General features: G+C 43.4%; 1 protein-coding gene across 1 annotated transcript; it reads right to left on the bottom strand.

The window, feature by feature from the left end:
• Positions 1-1,434: 1,434 nt before the first annotated feature.
• Positions 1,435-22,653, bottom strand: LOC135104824 (MICAL-like protein 1). Its single transcript, XM_064012473.1, is given in 10 exon segments — positions 1,435-5,873; positions 9,171-9,409; positions 9,844-10,222; positions 10,692-10,817; positions 11,071-11,348; positions 13,471-15,377; positions 19,758-20,100; positions 22,500-22,540; positions 22,542-22,598; positions 22,600-22,653. Coding segments are annotated over 10 exon segments (3,627 nt in total). The 3' UTR covers positions 1,435-5,670.
• Between the last annotated feature and the right edge of the window lie 1,635 nt (positions 22,654-24,288).

The raw sequence follows: 24,288 nt of genomic DNA on the forward strand, positions 1-24,288 counted from the left end.
AGAGAGAGAGAGAGAGAGAGAGAGAGAGAGAGAGAATGTCTACTGAATATACCGGAAGACAACAACAAGCATAAGAACAGTCTACTGTCTAAATACCGCCATACACACACACACACACACAGCCAAGGACGTAATACTGTAATGAGAGACTAATTACTCAAACAATAGGTGTTATTAGGTTTCGTCCCAGCTTTGCCAAGGACAAGAACAAGTAGTAGTATTAGTAGTAAGAGCATATGGGCTGATGCAGGAAGCTATCTCAGACTTACACGTGCCAGTCCCTGCACAAAATATGCCTGCCTGCCTGTGTAGTAGTAGCAGTAGTAGTAGCAGTGAGGGTTTTGTTACAGTAGTAGGAGGGGAGTGAGGCAGGGACGCGTGATTATTCCAGGGTGATTGAATATTTCATGGTATGGATGGCAGGAGAGAGAAATTAATGCAAAGTTGGAAATGTCGGTACAAGGGTGAGAGAATAGAGTATGCTAGGCAGTGGTAGCAAGCTTGTTTGGTGATCGCAGAGAATGAAAGGGAACTTCAGATGCATTTATCTATATTCGCTGTGTTGTTATTGATGTATAGTCAAACAATCCATTGGAATAAGCTGAGTCCAGGTGTTGGGTCTATTTCTCTCAAGCATCTTTCCATCCTGTGGTCAAGGTCATTGACACTTAACTAAGTGAAATCACCTGGCATACAATTTCATATACTGCATGCATATCTGTAACAGCTACTTGAAAAAAAAAACAACAAACCTTGAACTGTAATACTTAAAATTTTGTATATACTTGACCAGAGTAAAAACTATCAGACTTAGTCAATCCACAATGCAAAGAAAATGGTACATATTGCATTAATTAGGCAAAGAGGCATAACTTACCTTCAACCACAAAATTACCAGCAGATTTCCCAATACCACTTTCCTCATATTCTGCTACCAAATCTAAATATTTTCCTGTGTGTGTGTGTGGGGAAGGGGGGAGCATTTCTAGCTATTGAAAGGACCACATGAGCATAAGTTTGGCTGGGAGATAATTCTGTGTGGGGCAAGTTTGATTCTGTTACACATTCTATTAGTGATTTGATTATAAAACACCTTAATGAACAGAAAAAATATCCCTTGTTGTAAGCCTTAAAATAAAACTGAGAAATAAATAAATGGACAAATATGCAAAATAATAGCAGCAGCAGCAGTAGTAGTAGTAGTAACAATAATAATAATAATAATAATAATAATAATAATAATAATAATAATAATAATATAAATAATAATAGTCAGACTTAATGACACTTAAGAACGCTCCCAAACAACACCAGGGAGCCATACTTTAAAAGAATAAACTTAAGTAAGGCAAGGTTAGAGCACCGTGCCACTCACTGCACCACTGCTATTTCTTGGTGGCATGGCAATGTCAGGAAATGTAAACGGGGACTATACCAAATTATATATTTATTTTCTAACATCTCATTTTTTGTAAAAAGATATTTTATACAAATATTGGTGTAAATCGGTAATGTAACAGGAATAATTACATAATGAAAATTAAGGAACACATCCATCAGCTGGGAATGAATTGCTAGCCACTTGTAGGCTTAGTACTCTCTCTCTCTCTCTCTCTCTCTCTCTCTCTCTCTCTCTCTCTCTCTCTCTCTCTCTCTCTCTCTCTCTCTCTCTCTCTCTCTCTCTCTCTCTCTCTCACTTTCTGTATCTCTCTCTCATGCACTAGTTTGGCACACAACACTTAACTCTGGAAGCACTGATGGCTAGGCACTTACTTTGATTTAGGCTCTTGGTTTAACAAAACTTTGGAATCCAAAGTCAATGTAAGTGTGATTCTAAAAATGTGGCAACGTTAGATGATAAAGGATGATAAAAAAATAAAATAAATAAATAAATAAATAATCGTGCATTACCCCTTATAGACAGTAGTGACCTCACCTCTCCAAGCTTTCACTCTGCCAAAATTTCATTTTGCACACTTCACTTTATTACTTGGTGTTCAAATACAAGTGAACCTATAGGTAAACACTATAAACTTTTGCCTCAGTCTCATTTCAAACAAATCAGCTCTCTCTACTTTCCACCTTCACCAAAGTGTTGAACCAACCTCCTCCTTAACAATAAAGCTTCTGGTGGCTACAGACCTCAGTGGTGCTTTTGTCTATTTCTAATCTCCATAATCTTTGAAAATACTAACAATAGCATTCAGAGCTACTTACACCAAACCTCAGAAGAAGAAGACCAACTAAGTAGATACTAGTGTTGCACGTATCAGTCTTTCACCATGCTGAGATCAGTAGTATGGATCATGTATAATGGTCACTGGTGCATGTTCCAAACCCTATACAAGGCTCAATTGACAAATAACCTACTTAGAATGTTGAGGAGGATTTTACTGAATAGAGGTTCTTTTACACATTGAGAGAGAGAGAGAGAGAGAGAGAGAGAGAGAGAGAGAGAGAGAGAGAGAGAGAGAGAGAGAGAGAGAGAGAGAGAGAGAGAGAGAGAGAGAGAGAGAGAGAGAGAGAGAGAGAGAGAGAGAGAGAGAGAGAGAGAGAGAGAGAGAGAGAGAGAGAGAGAGAGAGAGCAGCCTGTCTCAGCCTCCCAGCTAGAGAATGTGCCTTCTGTAATGTAATTATGTACTCTATAGTACAGTACTATCATATTGTCCTTATGAGCACACCTTTTCTCTCTCCTAGCACAGCCACAGTGTATACACCTCTGTTACTGTGTGTGTGTGTGTGTGTGTGTGTGTGTGTGTGTGTGTGTGTGTGTGTGTGTGTGTGTGTGTGTGTGTGTGTGTGTGTGTGTGTGTGTGTGTGTGTGTGTGTGTGTGTGTGTGTGTGTGTGTGTGTGTGTGTGTGTGTGTGTGTGTGTGTGCGTGTGTGTGTGTGCACTACTTTTATTGTCTTCTACTAATATTTATCTCATAAATCCTAACAAATGTAGTGCAAATATATATTTGTGTGTGTACTGTCATGGTGTATGCATTTTGTTTGTGTAAGTTTACAGTATTGCAATACCTTACTGCAGTAAATATGATGTTTGACCATCAAGAAATGTAACCCATTGTGTAGTGTATCCCTTGCTAGTGTGTGTCCTACAGCAGCTTATTATATACACCTTATCTTAGTATAAAGGAACCAGCCTACCTTAACCCTACGTAGTGCTCTATTTTAAGACTTGTGAGAACCACCTCAGCCTCCCTAAGTATTCTATGTACGGTCTTCAAAGCTCTAACAATTGTAAACCCTGGAAAGTTAAGCAAGTAACAGAGAGATCCCTGCTACGATCTATACAGCAGGGCATCCCTAGAGCCTTAACCTTCACCTTATGGAAAATACTGCCATACATACTGAGAGTTCTACATATATTCCCTATTGAGTAAGACCAAGTGGCTGCTTCTCTCTGCAGCCACAAATTGGAGATAAATAATGACTGTATGTAGATATACCACCTCCATATTGCCTTGTGTTCACCTCACTGGCTCCACTACCAGCCTATAGTGCAACATGAGGACAAATCTTGACATTCAAGTTAGTTCCATTGCCTTCAATTTTCTTTTCCTGCTTATTATATTACAAATTTGCAGTATTCACATTGAATTCATAATGTGCCTTCTGTGGATAACTTGTTTGATAAATAATTGCACAGAAAATTACTACCTAACACAGAACAAAAGCATAAATTGGGCATCTTAGGAAATTCTCACAGTGAGGATTGAGGGGCTGGGCAACACTGGCTACACTGGTGGGCAGGTGTGCACCAGCCATCACAGCACCAGCAGGAATGATTAACAAAACCTCCAGTTTCCACATTTTCACACAACACACACCTGAGGTGGTAACCAAGATAAAAAGAATAAAAAATAGCATACCTAAACAATGCATTTAAATGAAACAAAAATTATATTAACTCAAATGTAAAAATGAGACATTAAATAAAACCAACACCTTACATGTATACACTCCTCTTACACATCCTTTATGGGTAAATAAATAGAAATTTGTGCAAAATAAAATCAGAGATTGCTCTGTTAATAACAAAAATATTAAGGACTTACACACAAAAACTACACTAAGGCTCTCCTAAGGGACAGTACAGTGTATTGCAATGGATCAGAGTCCAGCTGGCACCCTTGCATTGCACAAAGGGCCCAATTAATGCTAAGTAATCAAGGACGTACTCACTTAGGATGCAAATTCCCTGACAGCGGATGGGTGATTATACACTACTATCAGTGGCTGCTGCTCCACTCACTGCTAGGAAGGTGGTAATAGTGGTGGTGGTGGTGGTGGTGTAGAGGGGGTGCAGCACCAAGGAGAGGAGCAGAATTCCTGAATCTTGGGAGACCTCTTCAAAGGGTGACTCTAAGTCTTGCATGCCATATCATTACAATTACATTCTCTTACTTGTGTGTTTCCCTTGCCTACCTCCTCCATATTATTTGTCCACAATGAATAAAAGATGCAATAAAAGGCAGCTGAAGTTCACTAAGCTTAGACTAACATCCAAAACACACCTGTTCCAAGGAAACAAATAGTATTTCTTTGACAGACTGAAATTGTGGTGTGAACCAAATTTTTGACATTTTTTTTCTCTCCGACCAAAACTTTATAATTCTTCCTCTCCTTCTCCCAAACACAGCTATCTATCATTACTCCTGTTTGACTCTTAGCCACCCTCCAAAGTCTGCTGTCTTTTCCTTATGAGGCTGGTAAGAATGAGTGTGCCAGCATTTTTCTGATATTCAGACAACACCGAACCTCCTGTCCCTCAACCAACACACCACAGATGCCACAACAGGCTCCTGCAAAACACCCAATACACAGCCTGCACTTTTCTATTCAGGTTTAAGGCACAAGGCTACATGCCTACCCACACTTCTCTTTCACACAATGATGGTTCATCCTTCATCTATACAAAAGTGTAAGTATGAACTGCACACACAAATACTAGATGTCTTTCAACTGTTAGCCACAAATCCTACAAAGAAACCTGCAGACATGAAAATGGGGAGATGCTTTCCCTTTCCATGTCTCTGAGTAATCCCTAAAATGGTGAGATCTCTTCCCTCACTGTCTCTTTGAAAATTCTTTTGATATTTTTTATCAGAATTCTGTAGGTTTATAACAATACTGGGAGGACCAGATCTGTTGTGCAGCCAACACCAGGCATCAGACACCACCTGCAGATTACAAAATGATGCAAGCACAGTGTGACAATATTAGCACACAGAGTACATTGCTGCAACTCTCAAAGTACACATTCCCACAGAAATTCCTGCAATACAAGAGAAAACAGAATATAATAGTATCACATGGTACAACTTTCCATGGCACTCATCAGGCTGCAGCACATCACCAAGCCAATAAATACATCAGAGGCTGCTGCACCACACCAAGCAAGACACTGAGGACACTCCACACATCATCACACACATCAGCACTCTGCATCCACTTAATGGGCCACATCTCAAAGGAGCACCACAGCTATCAGCACATCATAAGCACTTGGGCTGCACCTCAGAAGAGCACTGCTGCCATCACCACACCACCCAGCAAACAGGTGCACCCAATATAGCATGGCATCAATTCACACACAGGCTGCACTTCAATACAACAATCAGCACACAGGCCACATTTCTGGACCTCCCCAGAAAAATTCATTGCTCAAAACAGCCACTTCTTCTTCTTCTTCTTTTTCTTGGGATCTGCAGGCATCTCTGTCTCATCAACATCTTTGTCTGCATCACCAGTGGCTCCCTTATCCTTCTTCTCTTTCTTTTTCTTCTTTTTGGGCAGCTTCAGTGTCTTCTTCTTCTTGACTGGCTCTGGATGGCTGTTCCCGTTCTCCAAGCCATCAATGTGTTTCTCTGAGGGAGGAGAGGAGAGCCATTGTGGGGATGTGATGTGATGGTGACTGGAGGGAAGTGATAACTGTGATGTAACAGGAGGATGAACAATGACTGTGTTGGTGATGCACAGTAGGAAAGAGAATAGTCGAGATAGTGATAGTGAGTACTAATTTAAGTCATGAAGAATGTTCCTTAAAGAGGTTCTGGAAGATAAAAATGAAGGTACTGGCCAAGTACTGACATGATACTTGAAGGAGCACCAGACTCAATGCAACCCTCACTCTTTGCGATAACAAGGAAAGAAGAGTTAAAACACATCACTGTCACCTTGATCAACACTGCTTACCATGGACCTGAGATCCCACCTTGATCTCTTCAAGAGTTCACAACCCTCAATTTACATTTTTTTCAAGAATGCTGCATCCTAAGATGGTTTGAAGGAGAGAATGGATATGAATGAAATGACTCAAGTATAGTGGACAGTTTGTGAGATTATTTGATGGAAAGGGAAAGTGAGAGAGAAGGGAGGACTGGAACGTGCAGGGATAAGGTGTGTGGACCAACAAGTGTAAGCTTGTCTGCCTTGGCTGATCCCCTGAAGAAAGTCCAAGGAAAAGGAATCAAAGATAATTAAATCAAGATTATTTTCCCAAACTCTGTGCTTCCAGATGAAAATATAACTGGTAACAACAGAAACCTTTTTGTTGTAGTTCCAATGTTATCATATAAGAAGGCAGCTGAGAGACAAACAAGAGAGCAAAGCTTTGATGCATTGTGGCAAGAGCAACACACCACTGCACTTGACACACTTCATACAGCAACACACCACTGCACTTGACACACTTCATACAGCAACACACCACTGCACTTGACACACTTCATACAGCAACACACCGCTACACTTGACACATTTCATACAGCAACACACCACTGCACTTGACACACTTCATACAGCAACACACCACTGCACTTGACACACTTCATACAGCAACACACCGCTGCACTTGACACACTTCATACAGCAACACACCACTACACTTGACACACTTCATACAGCAACACACCACTGCACTTGACACACTTCATAACAGCAACACACCACTGCACTTGACACACTTCATACAGCAACACCTCACATACTTTGACACCAAAACCATGAGAATTCTACCTTAACATTTCTGGTTTCAAGCAAACATCAGTTATACTTATCTTTTCAATATAAAAGTAATGATGGAAGTTATAACTTTTTTCCACTCATATACAAGTGAAGAAAAAAAAACTATATAACTTATTTTTTACTTATTTATTATTTCTTCCCCATGGGTTTATAGTTTACAAGCATATGTTCAGCTGCCAAGCACCATGAGGAATCTCTGGCCAGTATGCATATAGATGGATGAATCATATCTTACTCAAATCATAAGATTTAAAGTTGATATTCTATGGACAATAGTATTCACACCATCATTAAATTGAAGCTGTATTTTCTTCATCATATTACTCATAATCTAAAGTTACCATGAGATCAAACATATTATTAATTGTTTACATAAATTAAATAAATTGTCTGTAACCAGAACACAATAACTTTGGTTGCCTCTTTATCTTGGTACTGTCTACCTGGTGTCAATGCATCTTGGTGTCACCCACACACAGCCTCCAAGCAAGCACTAAGTTTCCTGTACAGACTTCCTGGTGTTACTTGAGATACAAGGTTCTCACAGATGTGAGCAAATTGCTGCCATGTTTCACCTCACTTCAGTCATCCACAACTGAACAACTTGCTACCACACTCCAAATCCACCACACTCACTTCTTGGCAGTTAAATTCAGCACCATGAAATTCAGTCATAGCTCCCCTGCAAAGCTTAAGGTCTCAGCTCCACTACATAGCTCACAACTTCACCTCCATCACACAACTCAGCCACAGCTCCACCAAACTGCTCACAACCTCAGCTCCACCACAAAGCATAAAGCCAACAAGACTGATGCAGCTCATGACAACACAGAGGCTTCATCTTGCCTGTGCAGCAGTCCTGGCAGCTCAGATCCTCTTCCTCAACTCACTCCACCTTCCCTCCAGCACCCATCTGCTGTGCATCCTCTAGTGCTACTCTGCCTTTTCTTACTACAGAGGTTGCAAGGATTATACTTTGTTTACAAAACTGTACATGGGCTTTCAGAAAAAAAAGACAAATTTAACATGGTTTTGTAATGGACATAACTAATATTATCATACTTAAATGAAATTTTGTCTTGAAAAATTAATTTATTTTAAATATGGAATGAGTACCTGAGCTTAACAAAACAATAAAATAAGAACATAAAAGTCTCATTACTTTTCCACATCCTGCTACACCAAGGCAGGTAAGACTAACCGCTGCAGCCACTCTAGACTCCAATGGAAATGACAAGAGCAACAAACCAATCTAATCTGTTTACTCCTTTAAGCCTCTTGCAAAGTTCACACCTAAAAGTCATGAGCAACATGGATAAGACTTTCTCTTTTCATTTTCCTACTCTTAGTGGCAAACTCAGAAATTTTCACTTGCCTTCCTCTCCATACACTCCATCCTTACATACACCACCCCTCTTAGTCCTCCAAGATCTTCATAATTATCTCCCGTTTCCAATCTCCCTTTTCCACATCAGCATGGCATTCATATCATTCCTATATACCACTCTTATGATTTCACTTTTCCTGTTCTTTTGAGGTAAACACTTGACTGAGTTAAGCAGTTGTAAAGCCTCAACATAACAATTTATCACTTTTTTTGCAAGAGTTTAACAAGACATCTAGTAGGCTTTATCCTGTCATTCCTGTCCTTTCCTTTCACATGGTCAATTTAATGAAATTAGGCCATTCTCACCCATCATAAAAAATTAACCAAATGCCACACTACTATCACCATCATTATAACTTCCATGAAAAACAGCAATTATGAGTCCTCTGGACACCAAATCTAATGGGGTGCACAGCACATTCACCTCCTTCATTACTTATAGTCTATTCACTCTACTCACATCTTCCACAGGTACAGCCTGTCTCAATAATAAATTAATACTTTTCATTTTATGTTCATATCTCACACATATACTAATGCAGTTGCTACTATTTCTACTAGTACTGTTACTACTATCATTACTGACACTACTGCTACTACATCTACTGGCAAAGCTGTCTCTTGCATGTCTCCCTCTAAGTTGCCCCAAAAAACCTGAACAACAGCCAAGAATTTGCACCTTCCTTAAAGGGACCATGGTGTGTGTGTGTGTGCGCTTGCACATGCGCATGTGTATGTGTATGTTGTTTACCTTGATACTGCATCATGTGTGTGGCAATGCTCTCATCCTCCTGTGCCTCCCTCAGCCGGTCCAGCTCCAGGCAGTTGATGATCTCATCACGTTGCTCCACCACCTTCACCAGCCGGGCAATGAGCTCCTCCTCCTGTGCTGTGTCCTCAGACGTGCGCTCAGCTGGTGTCTTCAGCATCAAGCAGCGGATCTGGTACTCAAGCTCCACATGCTCCTCCTCCAGTCGCTTCTCACGCTTCCTGAAGACAGAAGGCACAAGGATACAATGGGGCAGGGACAATGCTGACACCCTTACACTGCCATGCCACACCCTTACACTGCTGACACCCTGATCCTGCCATGCCAACACCTCAGTTCAAGCCTTCATCCCTCCTCACTCAGCCACAACTCCTATTTCTACTCTCCCCACCTTATTGCTACTCCTCCCCTGCTGGATACACCACCACAACACCACACCACTCCACTCTTTATCTTTTCACTCCCACACAATACTGCATAGTGTCACTAGTGCTTGTGGAGAATCAACACATGCACATGCAAAAACAACAAATATCTTCAGTATTATCTCATTAAAACAAAAAATGAATATTCTGAGATATGATATGAAGAAAATACATGTATGTGTGTGTGTGTGTGTGTGTGTGTGTGTATGGTGCCCTGCCTTCACACTTACAGATACATGAGCTCTGTCTGGCGGCGGAAAAGCTCGTTCTTCTCGTTGACCAGTTCAAACAGCTGCAGAATCATGTCCTCCACCTCAATGCTGTTGGGGCTGCTGGGGGGAAGGCTGGAGGGGGGTGTCTCCTCCTGAGGGCTGGATGGGGCCGAGGCCTCCGTGCGCTTCCTGATGGAGGTCTCCAGCAGCACACCCTGCCGCTCCAGCTCCGTCTGCTTGATCTCAATGTCCTGGAGCTCCTGCTGGATCACCTTCATAGGCAACTTCTTGAGGGCACGTTTCTGGGGTACAGGGCGGGGCGGGGCTGGACCCTTCTTCCTCTTCCACTCCCCAGCCTCACTCTTGCTGACTGGGCAGTGCCGGCCACCTGCCGGCTCTGTGGATCAAAAGCACAGTCAGCCACACTGGAACTAGCAATAATACCCAATGTACAGTTAATTAGAAATTTCTTCTGACTGAGATATGGCATCACAACTGTAACTTGGCAATGACTAGTACAAAGCAATATAATGAGTAATGGAAGAAAGTGAACAATTCTGCAAGTGTGCCTTAACCCTGTACATCATCTGACCTACACAGCACTCAGGAAATGCAGCTGATAAAGCCAGGACACACACACACACACACACACACACACACACACACACACACACACACACACAGGTAAATACAGGAGGTGATGTGTGCAAACAGTATGGATAAGTCAAAGCAAAAAAGCAATAATTTGGTATTCAAGGCTGGGACATTATAAGCTACAATCTGTATAATGATATAAGTAGATAAATACAAAGAAGGAAAGATAAAAACTAACACACACACACACACACACACACACACACACACACCTGAAGCAGTGAATTGGGTGTGGGGGCTGCGTGAGGGCTTGGGGGGAGCTTGGGGGGTGCCATTGATCTTGTTGGAATGGTTCTTGAGATCTTTCTGAATCTTCCAACTCAGCACCTCATCAGGATCTGCCAAGCCAGACGTACACTCAGCCACCAGAACAACAGCCACAGCACAGCACAGCACAGCACAGCACAGCACAGCACAGGGTAATGCAGCACACACCACAATATTTCAGACAATATACGATATACCTCCACATAGCACTTTTTACTTCTAACTTACTTCAAATGATTACTCGGTTAATCTTATGAGAGAGAGAGAGAGAGAGAGAATGGAGTCCTACAACTACCACACTTGCACCAGGAGCACCAAACATACCTTCCCTATCTCCACTGGACACTGTGTCAAGGCTGCGTGTGTCCTGGTCACTGGGGGAGGTGCGGCCAGTCTGGGCAGCCAGCTGTGGCGGTGCAGGGGCTCGTCTTCCCTTCTTCCTGAGGGCCACCGATCCACCAGGGGAGGAGGCCAGGGAAAGGTTGGGGGAGGCAGGGGGTGGTGGAGCAATGACCTTCTTCTTGCGTGGAGTGGTAGCAGTGGTGGGAGTGGCAAGGCTGCCGGTGGAGGTGGTGGAGTAGGTGGAGAGGGTTGAGGGGCTCCTGTCAATGGGGAAATGTATGTAAAGGTCTGTTGCTCTATTGGAAAAGTGTATCTCTGTAGGTTGTTATTTTTTCTTCTCTTCCCACTTTTCTTGCAGTGTGTGTGTGTGTGTGTGTGTGTGTGTGTGTGTGTGTGTGTGTGTGTGTGTGTGTGTGTGTGTGTGTGTGTGTGTGTGTGTGTGTGTGTGTGTGTGTGTGTGTGTGTGTGTGTGTGTGTGTGTGTGTGTGTGTGTGTGTGTGTGTGTGTGTGTGTGTGTGTGTGTGTGCCCATCTATACTTGTCCAATTTATCTTTAAATATATGTTCACTGTCTGCCGTAACCATAGCTTCACCTAATTCACTCCAGATCTCTATCAATCAATGTGTGTGTGCACTTACCTAGTTGTATTTACCTAGTTGTGGTTTATGAGAGGGGAGTAATCTCATAGTATCTTGTCTCTATATCTATCCAGTTTGGTCTTAAAAGCATGGACAGTTTCAGCATTCATAACATCTTCACTGAGTTCATTCCATTTGTTCACACTTCTGTGAGGAAAACTATATTTCTTGATGTCTCTTCTACAGTTAACTTTCTTCAACTTCTTACTGTGTCCCCTTGTAATCTGTGTGTCTAAATTTATAAAACACTCTTTGTCCACATTTTCTAGACCACTTATCGTTCTATAGATGTTTATTAAAACTCCTCTCTCTCTCCTATTTTCAAGGGTTGGAATTTCCAACATTCTTAATGTGTGTGTGTGTGTGTGTGTGTGTGTGTGTGTGTGTGTGAAGGCATGCATGCACCAAGTCAGTGATTAACCTGCTCTCTGACTCAGGCAAGACGTGCAGGAAGTGACTCACCATTCCCTCCCCTTCACCACACTTACAGAATGCGTGCTGTAACACCTTGCTTCCTGGACACTGGGGAAGGACACAGCAGCAGCCACCACCAACATATATGAAGGGGATGGAAGATAGGGGATAAAGTCAAAATATGGCTGTAGAAGTAAAAAGTAAGTCCAGAGGGTGGAGGTTGAGAGGTGAATGGCTTCAGTTCTTGCATAATGTATGAGTGAGAAGCAGACAAGAAGGCAGGGGGAGAAAGTTTATTTGAACCAGACAAATAAGAGTGAGAGAGTGATGAACAAGCATGATAAGACACTTCAGGTGAGGAAACAGGTGAGGAAACAGTGAAAGTGTACACAAGAATCTAACAAACAAATGGGAAGGAGGTGGTGATGTACAAGTATGAAATATATCTTTGCTGAGGAAATAGAGAAAGTCAACTTGAATCAGAGAAAAAAAAAGAAAGCGGTGTGCATGACAAATATTTTGGATGCAAATGATAAAGTGATGCAAGAACCTTGAAGGTTTGTCAGGCATGAGAGACACAGTGAGATTAGAGGGAGCAGAGATGTGGCTTCCTCTGGGAAAAAATGGAACTTAGTGATGGGGAGAAACTGATCCAAGGTGTACAGAAGGATTTGCTTTGTGCTAAATGGATGAAGAGATATAACAGAAAAAAGAGGTGAGGGGGGTGTACTTGCAGCATAGATGACAATGAGGGTGATGGGGATGTGTGGGTGAGGAGTGTGGCTTCAGTGTGGAGAGAAACAGGAACAGAACAAAAGGAAGCAGAGCAATAAATACATCATTATTTGCCTTTCCTTATCCACCATTTTCTATCTTTCTGTTTCATCTCCATGTAATGTTTATATAACAGAGCAGGATATCATATTGGTGTCTTTTTATCATGGCAAAGGGAATTAGGCTTAAAAACATGACACTACCTAGGAAGGTGACTTTTGTTAGGGTAAGAGAAGACCATGACAAACCCATTAAAAGGAAAAAGGTACGAGTGGAGTACATTACAAAGACCAGGATCTTAAAGCTGAGATGGTTTGTTCATTTGGTAGGAGGAGATAATAAACCTTTTGAAAATCTACTTGAGAGCAACTATTGAAGTAAGAAGACTGAATGGGAAGAGAGAGAAAATGAAAAAAATATTGTGTTGGAGTTGCAAAGAATGTGAGAAACATAATAAGATGCAAACAGGAACTAGAAAAGATCAATTCATGCATGGTGTCAAACTATGACATAAGAAGACAGAGGCATGATATGAACACGGCACTCTGTTCCTCACCTGTTTCTGGGAAGTGTCGGTGGCGGAGGGCGTGGAGGTTTGACTTTGGTGCCCTTGGGTGTTGTGTTCTTCCTTCCTCTTACCTCCTCCTCCTCCTCCTCCTCTTCATCATCACTCCAGAAGGGATTGAGGCTCTTCTTTTCCTCCTTCTTAGGCGTTGGGATGTCCTTCTCCTCCTCTTCCTCTTCATCACTCTCGAATGGGTTGAGGTTAGCCTTGATTAGTCTCCTGCCGGGGGAGTCTTGTGGGGGTTGTTCTGCCACTGCTGCTGCTGCTGGTGAAGTCTGGTTCTTGGTGTCCTTTAAGTTTCCTTCCACAGGCTCCTTCAGGGTAGGCTGAGGGGGCTGAGGGGCTGCTCCTGTGTCCTCGTCTTCATCCTCGCTACCAAATGGGTTCAGGTCATCAGGGTAGTGGGGCTGGGAGCTGCTGGCAGGGTCATGTGGCTCCCTGGGTGTCACAACCGGGTGCTCCTCAGTGCCACCCAAAGAGCCACTCTCCGCCACAGGGCTCACAACCGCATCTTTCACCTCAGTGTGGCTCTCACTGCTCACAACCTCACCACCCTGAGTCTGACCCACAACCTTGTCCAGCTGGCTCTTTTCTGTCTCGTTCTCTTCTCTGTGGCTCTTTTCTGTCTCACTCTCCTCTCTGTGGCTCTTTTCTGATTCACTCTCTTCTCTGTGGCTCTTTTCTGTCTCACTCTCCTCTCTATGGCTCTTTTCTGTCTCACTCTCATGTCTGTGGCTCACTGCCTCACTCACAACCTGGTCTGAGTCCCTGTCATTGTCTCCTGCACTGCTTTCCTTCCCTTGCGTTTCTTGGTGATCATTTGCACTTTCATCTTCTTCGTCATCATCCTCAAAGGGATTTTGTGCTGCAGTGGGGGTGGGATGGGTGGATGGCAGGCTGGTGGTGGTGGTGGTGGTGGCGGCAGTGAAGTCCATTCCATGTCCCTCAGGAGTCTCTGTGGTCACTGTGATAGATGGAATATCTACTGTCTTGCCTTCCTTCTCCTCTGTTTTGCTTCCTCTCAGTGGTCCTCTCTGCAGGTGGTAAATGTCCTGTCTTCCTCCATCAGGGAAGCTCCTCCTCTCCTGGCTGGTGTCTGGAGAGGTGTGCTGCTGCTTCCTGTCCACCTGCTGCTGCTGCTGCTGTTTGTCCTTGTTGCTCATCTCCCGGAACATCTGCAGGCGGCGGGCAACAATGGAGGAGGCAGTCTTGGTGGGGGTGCTCTGTGTGTGGGTGCGAGTGTCTGGGGATGGTGTGCTGGGGTGAGAGGGGGGCGTGTGAGCATCAGGGGGCACATGTGGTTTGGTCTGGCCGGTATCCAATACTTTGGGAGGATCTGTTCTGAGGGACTTTACTGTGCGGGGGAGCGGTGCTGGGTCGGGGCTGTGTTCTCTCACCCGCCCCACCTTGTCTGCACCAAACAGAGCAGGGGACACCTTGCTGAAGTGGCTGGGCTGCTCATTTGTTGTGCTTTCTGGCAGGTCGGTGGGCTGTTCTGGGGCGGGGACCAGGGTCTGGGAGAGGAACACTGTCCGGGGCCTGGGGGGTGTTGGGGAGGGTGTCGGGGCAGGGGTGTCAGGGAGGCGCGGGGCTTCACTCTCTCCCTCCTCCTCCTCTGACTCTGACTCCTCACTGGACGACTCTGAGTCGGAGGGGGCGGCCAGCAGGCCTACCTGGGGCAGGCGCTCCTCGTCGGGACAAGTCTCGCAGCAATATTGGCCCCGCTCGGTCTGGTAGTAGCCGGCCAGGGTCAGCTGGGTGGAACAGCGGGCGCAGCGGAAACAGGTGCGGTGCATCAGCTGGCCGGGTGCCCCCACCATCAGCCGCTCCGCCAGAAACACTGGGTTCTGGCAGGTGACGCACACCTCGCGCCGGCCCCGTCCACCGCGCCCCAGCACCTGCGGCACACCACGGCACTCTTACAGGGGCACAGGGACCAGGGGGAGAGAGACTACCACTCCCCTATCCATTAAAGGCTTAGAAAGTGACAACAGTAACTATGACTGTCATCAACACTTACTCTGTCTGGATATACTACTTCCTCAATCAGATTTCATTACCATATGAATGAACTTACACATAATAATAATAATAATAATAATAATAATAATGATAATAATAATAATAATAATAATAATAATAATAATAATAATAATAATAATAATAATAATAATAATAATAATAATTTTGTAATATAGATAAGAATTGCAATGATAAAGTGACAGCAAACCACACAACTTCAAGACCTACACAAGACCTACACAGAGCAGGTCAGTCCATACAGGAGACAGGCTCACAAGACACACCCATACCAGTGTTCAGAAGAGACCTAGCCACCACCCACACCAGCATCAGCAGCAGCAGCAACAGCAGCACTAAGTATTAACACTAACCCCACCACTACTACCACTACCACCACCCCTCTTTCTAGGGACTGAGGGCCACATCGGCAGGCGGCAGGCAGCAGGCAACAGGCAGCAAGAACCAAGGGAAGGACCATCAAGGGGCAGCAAACAGTTGAGTGACCAAAAACTGACAGTCACCACAACTTTCTAGATGTGTTAGTAACAAATGTTAGTACTTCAGTGAGTGCTCTCTCTCTCTCTCTCTCTCTCTCTCTCTCTCTCTCTCTCTCTCTCTCTCTCTCTCTCTCTCCTCACAACCTGAAGAGGGAAAGGGATAGAAGAAGCACTGTCATAGGTCATGCAATGTGTTGGCTTTGGAGGGAAACTATACACTTATGTGGAGACAAAGGGAAGAGGGATATGTATGAAATCTATGAAAGGGAAGAAGGGAGGGAGTAAAGGTGCTAATGGAGGCATAGAGGGAGGGAGGGAGGGAGGGAGGGAATCAATGGATGGGAAGGTGAAGCAAGAGGAAAGACACTAACTTTCTAACTTTTGCTCCATTCCACTCCGCGTCAAGTCATTCCTCCACAACTCCCTGTAACATGCACAGCAACTGATGGTCTTTACCTCGTTAACAAAATATTTCAGGCTTGTAAAGTCCCATGATGTCAAAATTGTCCTATAAGAAAGAGGGTAGGGTGGATTAGACAGGGCTATGGTGGGAAAACATGGAAATTAAAACAAGTATTAACGATAAATTGGGTTACGGGAATGGCAAAGAGGACACACGCAGCACGAGTGAGTCCAACGCCTTGTTATGTTACTCTTCTCACAGACCAGTGAGATGGCGGGGACGTGGCCACACAGCAAGAGAGTTTGGTCAGGTCAGGAGTCAGCTCAGGTGCCAAGATGTTACTCTGTTGCACAAGAAGTCAAATTACTTACTGTACACAACTTTATGCACAACGGTTGTTAGGTCATTTTGGTTTGACAGCCAAGGAGTATTTTGGGCATAACTGTGCACCACATGCTGTTTGACTTCCTGTACAGAAGTGTGACAAGATGGTACCTCTGGAATCGCCCAAACTCTCCTGCTCTGTGCCTGAGGTGGGACTAAGCTGGGCTGGGGTGCAATGGGGGAGGGGTGGGACACGCATGCATGACTCATCACAGGGACCCATCGCAGTTTACACGTCACAGTGGCAGCCGTTTTGTTCATGCTGTGTGAAGCGTGTTTGGCAGGTTATGAAATGCTCACTCTCTTAACTAACCAGAAAAAAGAACCATAAAAGTCAGACTATCTAAAACTTAAAACCATTACAGAACCATAAGTCAGACTCTCAGAACTCAGACTATAACTACGCACTATTATGAAAGCCAGAACCAAGGTGCCTGGTTTGCCACTATTCACTGTGTCCTCTGATCCTCCTGCTGAAGCCTGGAGGAGCCCTACCTATGCCCCCTGCTGTGAGTATCTCTTCTGCCCACACCAGCCATCACAGCCGCACTACAACACAAGACATCAAACTATCCAAAAAGACATGTTGGCATTTGGAATAAGTTGTATGGTGAGGTGGTGTGTGCAGAGAACTCAATCATTGTAAGATTAAGTTGGCTGAAAGTAGATATGAAGACAGAACAATATGAGACTCACTCAAATCCTGTGTATATCTAGATAACTGCAGGCTTTCAAGTAAATCCTGAAGAGAATATTAAGAAAAAGTAGGAAGAGAAAAAAAAAGTATAATGAAAATGAGAATTTGGAAGCAAAACCTAAGAATGACCTAAAGATCAGATGGTACTTTAGTTTGTTGGCCATTTTTCTTTTATTTATTTATTTATTTTTATCAGATGGACTTTGTTGAGATAGCGGGAAGAACTGAGAGTGAAGAATTTGAGTAATTAATGGTAACAAAAGCCAGCACTGCCCCTCACTCACCCATAAGCTCACCTGCACTGACAGAGAGCCAGTCAAGATCACAACATGAATGAGAATCAGTGGTGTCAGTTCATCAAAGCCAATGACTGATGTGCTGATCTCAGTCACAGTAACATCATCATAATGAAGAAGACCAGCATTAACAGATGCAACATTTGACCTTCAAACTTATCACTCTAAGGAGACTGGGTTTTCACTCTTGTTTACTTAATTTCTTTTATTAATCACACACACACACAAACACACACAGTCTTATCCATTCCACATTCTGTTCTCCATTAATTCCAAAAACTTTCATTCCCCAGCATATTAGTTTACAAAACTACTCTCAGGACTGACTAAAAGAAACAAAACAACAAAACCATTATGGGATTAAAAGGAATAACTAAACCTGTGAATGGGGAAGGCAATGTGAACACTTATGACATGGAAGGCAGCAACAAATTAGTCACACTGAAGGGAGTGTCTTGCAAGAACACAACTGACAAGACATCAATGTTGAATGTGTGTATGCAAGTTTGATGGAGTAACATGTTCACATTAAGTGGTCTGGTTTGGGTTGAGGGAATGAATGTGCGGTGGATGACAACACTGGGCTGGACACATTAGTACATTAGCACTGGTGGTTCACTCTTACTCAAGCAGCACCACTCATAACCCTTTCACTCCCTACACCACTCTCTCAACAGACATGCTCCCTTCTCACATTCCAGTAGTCTTCTCTTAGTAAAGATGTCAAATATTATCTTTTTACTTCCAGCTTCACCAAACTCAAGAACAAAACTGATTTTGTGTGCGGTGGATGACAACACTGGGCTGGACACATTAGTACATTAGCACTGGTGGTTCACTCTTACTCAAGCAGCACCACTCATAACCCTTTCACTCCCTACACCACTCTCTCAACAGACATGCTCCCTTCTCACATTCCAGTAGTCTTCTCTTAGTAAAGATGTCAAATATTATCTTTTTACTTCCAGCTTCACCAAACTCAAGAACAAAACTGATTTTGTCCCTCTTGTCTCCTTCAGTCTCTAGACAGGAAATACTTATCACAGACTTCCCCATACAACTATGTTATGTAATCCTTTCTTTGTCTTCTCACATTAAAAAACATCCACAGAACAAAATGAAGCAACTCTTTCCTACATAATTTTATACTAAAGAAATCACACAACTACATTATATAACCCTTTGATATCCTTCATACACAAAATAAAATCCACTAACCTATATAATATAGGTCTGCTGGTCTCCCTTTCACGTAAAAAAAATCAAGCACTGCAACACTTTAGTAAGCAACACAGCACAACACAACACAACAAGCGTGCTGAGTGGCAGAGCAGTGCTGGCTGACAGAGGCTCCCGTGACCAGTGACCACCACCCAGCTAGCGACTGACACACTGACAGCTTGGCCCCGTTTGTGAGGTGACTGATAGTGAGGGGCAGCACAAGGCCAACAGACACACACACAGGAAACATGTGGGGAGGATAAGACATAAGCATGTACACTAAGGAGATAAAGACAGATGGGGAAATATCTGAGTAGTAAAGTATAAAAGATGAGATAGAACACACACACAGCTGCATCACGATTTACGAATGAGTTAGTCACGTTGCTTAAAAACTGTTCAGAATTTGTAAGTACAGATGAATCACAGATATTAATTTATTTTTTCCATTCATTATGATCTCCAATATTTTCAAGCTTAACTTATGAGAAAGAGATTTTCACTCATAAATCTCAACTCTGTATTTCGTAAATCAGGACTGAGAGACGGACAGAAAACCCCAAAAACCTGCCTAAATAACATTAATAATGAACACACAAAAAAGCAGCACACTGAAAAACTGAAAGAAGCAAAAATAAAGAGAAATCAAGAGAAAGAGAAAGAGAAAGAGAGAGAGAGAGAGAGAGAGAGAGAGAGAGAGAGAGAGAGAGAGAGAGAGAGAGAGAGAGAGAGAGAGAGAGACAGCAACAGCACACCACCTTATCTGTCTTGGTCTCTGTGGTGGCAGTCTTGGGAGTGGCTGGCAGGGACTGAGGCCGAGACACAGGGGTGGTCTTGCTCTCCCCACCATCACCACCAACATCACCACCCTTGCCGTCCTTGCCCCGTGCCTGCTGCTTCCTCTCCGCCAGCAGACCCATGGCAGAGAAGGCACGGTAGTACTGGCTGACGTAGGTGAGGATGGAGAGGCGGTCTGGCACGGGGTTGGCCACCATGTCCTCGGCATCTAATAGTGCAGGGATGCCCAGCTGTTGTTCTGCCACCCGGAAGGCAAGGGAGTTGTTCTCCAAGATGTTCTCGGACTTGAGGGAGGAAAATTCTCTGTGGGGAAAGAGGTGTTGGGTGAGGAACCGATGAATGGTATGATTCTCTGAAGGGAGGAGGTGTTGGATTAAGAGCTGTGATGAATGGTGTGATTGGGGAAATCTCTGTGAGGGAAGAGGTGTTGGGTGAGGAACTGATGAATGATATGATAGGGGAAGTCTCTGTGAGGGGAAGAGGTGTTGGATTAGGAGCTGTGATGAATGATATGGGAAATAAAAAGAGGTGTTTTGATCGAAAATAGTGAACTCTCTATTTTTGGATCAAAAAATTATGATATATATATGAAAAATAAATGGAGATAATTTGATGAGGAAACAGTGACATATGAAAAATACAGAAGGAGGAATCTAAAGGGATAATGATGACACACACACACACAAAAAAAAAAAAAACTATATACAAAAATAATTAATAAACACCAAAGACAGGGGATATTATGCTAAAAAAAAATGACACCTATTACAAACAACAATAACAACAAGACCTGACAACTGACACACTCTTCACAGACAAGAGGACTTAACCCTCTCACTGCTATCTGCACACCCTTCCTTAATTACCAACGACTCTGAGACATCTTAACTTATTTTACAGCCACCTCCAATCTATAAATTCGGTAAAAATTGCAAAATCTATTCTTTCCACCCCTTACTTTCTTACAGATGCTTATAAAGATTTCACACATTACTTCTGGTGCTGTTAACTGTTTTGTATCCCAGTGAAAGGATTAAAATTCATGGGAATAATATTATGTAGAGGAAACAAGTATACATCATTAAACTTCTGACCCTCAATTCACCAGGCAGTAGTTTAAGTTGTGTGGCAAGGAATGTGCCTGGGTTCAGTAAAGTAAGAAGGCAAAGAAGGAAGATAAAATGTTATGCTATACTATGTAGGTGTGTGCAAGGTTTCCTGAGAGAGAGAGAGAGAGGAGAGAGAGAGAGAGAGAGAGAGAGAGAGAGAGAGAGAGAGAGAGAGAGAGAGAGAGAGAGAGAGAGAGAGAGAGAGAGAGAGAGAGAGAGAGAGAGAGAGAGAGAGAGAGAGAGAGAGAGAGCATTAGCCAGATCCAGGAAGAGGAGGAGCATGAAGGAACGTGGGAGCATTACTGGATTACTGGAGGAGAGAAGAGAGTGGAAAGAGGGAGGGAAAGACGTGTGAGAGAGAGAGAGAGAGAGAGAGAGAGAGAGAGAGAGAGAGAGAGAGAGAGAGAGAGAGAGAGAGAGAGAGAGAGAGAGAGAGAGAGGGAGGGGAGGGAGGGAGGGAGGGAGGGAGGGAGGAGGGAGGGAGAGGGAGAGGAGAGGAGAGAGAGAGAGAGAGGAGAGAGAGAGAGAGAGAGAGAGAGAGAGAGAGAGAGAGAGAGAGAGAGAGAGAGAGAGAGAGAGAGACCTAAGAGGATGATAAGTAGGAGGGGAGAGGAGGGAAGGGGAGAGGAAGTGTGTTTGGGAAGTCCAGAGAGGTTACAGAGGGGAAGGGGATTAGAGGCTGGGGAAGGGGAGGCATAGCGGAGGGGAAGAGGGAGAGGGGAAGGGGAGGGATCTGCTGAGGGTACTAGCAAGACATGAGAGAAAAGCATGAGTGTCTAAGTCTCTCTCTCTCACTCTCTCTCTCTCTCTCTCTCTCTCTCTCTCTCTCTCTCTCTCTCTCTCTCTCTCTCTCTCTCTCATACACCTCAATGGAAACTTTCTAATAGCAACCTATAAAAATCTGCATTAATGTTATTGTTTGTTTTTTTCATATTCTAATAGGTAGCAGTCTGTAAAAATATGACTTGTTATTGTATGCCACTATTCACAACAATAGGAGCAGTAATTACATTGGTACACTGCCTTCTTTCATTGTAGAAAGACACATTCAAATATTCAATTATTCTACAGCGAATGTGTGATTGTTAGACCACTACATCAAAAGGTTCTTCACACAATATCCTGGAGACATCACTCAAAATTTACATATAGCATCAAGACTCAATGGGTTCACAATAGTAAGTTATTTCACAAAACCAGGAACATTATGAGACACTGTTATCAAATGTCAACTTGTATTGAACCAACCACCTTGTGTCACTTTAATATCTATCCATCTATCTATATACCAGGCTGGCAATCTCACACAGGCTGGCCCAGACAAAGCACCACACACACATACACACACACATCATTCACACTCTTTGCCCCATCAGCCCCTGGTGGAAAGGGACAGTTTCATGGCCTAATACATTACATACCAGGATCCCAGGAACAACAGACCACACTTTAATATACACCTGGTTAATGGCAAAGAAAGAATAAGGGCTGCTACACACACACACACACACACACACACACACACACACACACACACACACACACACACACACACACACACACACACACACACACAGAGAGGGGGCTACATACATGAGGTCTGGCCTGAAGTGGTGGATGAGGGCACAGAAGGCAAAGTCCATCCCTCCAGGCTGTGCTCATGTTGGTGATGGTGACACCCTCGTACCCGGAGGGTGGCCCGTCGCGCCCATGCTTCCAGGGCCTGTGTGCCACGACGTTCAGGCATGCTCATGTCCCCTGCAACACAACACAAGTTACTATACAGCACAGGGAACCATAAATAAACAGTTCCTCCCCAGTCCCCTAATATCCTAACAGAATTAGTTTTTCTTCCTTACAGTGTCCCTAATCCCCAGTACGTATACTCTATGTCTCCCAAAGCTTGCCCTTGACCCCCACAAAGTCCCTCACCCTAACACACTACATGTCCCTTCAACACACACAGTCCCCTGATCTCACCACACTGTCCCCAACCCCCAGTACATTCCATGACCCCCAAAACTTAATCTTTGACCCCTACACAGTCCCTCACCCCAGCACATAGTCTGCTCCTCCCTCAACACAGTCCCTCAGCCCAAACACACTCATGACTGTGCATAATCAGCACTATGCAGTTTTCCCAACTCCTTGAGGAAAACATAAACATCCACACATGTTTCACAGTTAGGTAATGCAATGAAATAGTACAAAAGAAAAGGGTATGTCAATCTTAAACTCTACAAAATAAAAGGAATAAGAATGCTTTGGGGTGTAGAGAAAATAACTTGAAAAGAATATATATATAGGCACAGGATTAGGCAAGGCTCTCAATGTAACATGAAATACCACAGTTATAACAAGAAACACTTCCACTTTCATATGACAGCTTACTGATTACATTCAATAATTCTTACCATGACATTTCAGATTCAAAACCTTAAGCAGTAAGACCTATTTAACTAGCAACAGAAACCCAGACACAGGCTAAAGCACTTGCACTTTCATGCATACATCCCCTTACTAACTCAATTCAAACTAGAACACTTCCACTTTCATACATCAGATTAAAAATCTAAGCAGCAAGATCTATTGATGCAGTAACAGAAGCTTTGATGCAGACTGAACCACTTCCACCTACAAAGCCTTAGTCATATCACTGCACTTTCTATCACCACACTTCAGGTTCAAGATCAAAATAGCAAAACCAATTTCTATTTATGCAGTAACAGGAGCAGCCTTGATACATACCAAAGCACTTCAACCTTTGTACAACACCTGACTGATTCACTAAACACTCTTTGCCATCTTTATGTTCAATAGTAAGATCAATTTATGCAGCAACAGCATTCACCTTAATACAGACTGACTTGTTCCTTCTATCTATCTATCAATCTGATGCCTCACTGCCCCTAAGAGCGTCCTCCAAGGCAGTGACCACGGCAGAAGAGCCTCCACCTCTCCTTATCCGGGCATTCCCTTCTTGTTTGTTCAAGTGCTTGGCGTCTACTAAGTGCATGTGAGTGAATCTGAAGGTGAGGAAAACCACTTGGAAGATGGAAGGGCTTGGCTAAGTGTGTGTAAGTGGAGTTGAGGGTGCTAATGGGAGAGGAAGGCAACTGGAAAGAGGGAAGGGTGGGCTTTTATCTCAAATTCCACATTGTTTTTACAGTTGAGAATAATACCAGCATTTAGTTTTCTGTCATAATGTAATAAATGACATGAAGTGGTGTAATATTATAGATCTGCTGCAATTTGGTTTCTTCATTACTACAACAAGGGTCTCATCATATTGCCACACCATTAACCTTTAAAATCCAAGTGAATTCTTTATACATATCAAATCAGTCTATTCCAACTTGAAACTGTATGAAACTAAATAATT

Source organism: Scylla paramamosain, chromosome 11 (assembly GCF_035594125.1).
Source record: "Scylla paramamosain isolate STU-SP2022 chromosome 11, ASM3559412v1, whole genome shotgun sequence".
NCBI lineage: Eukaryota > Metazoa > Arthropoda > Malacostraca > Decapoda > Portunidae > Scylla > Scylla paramamosain.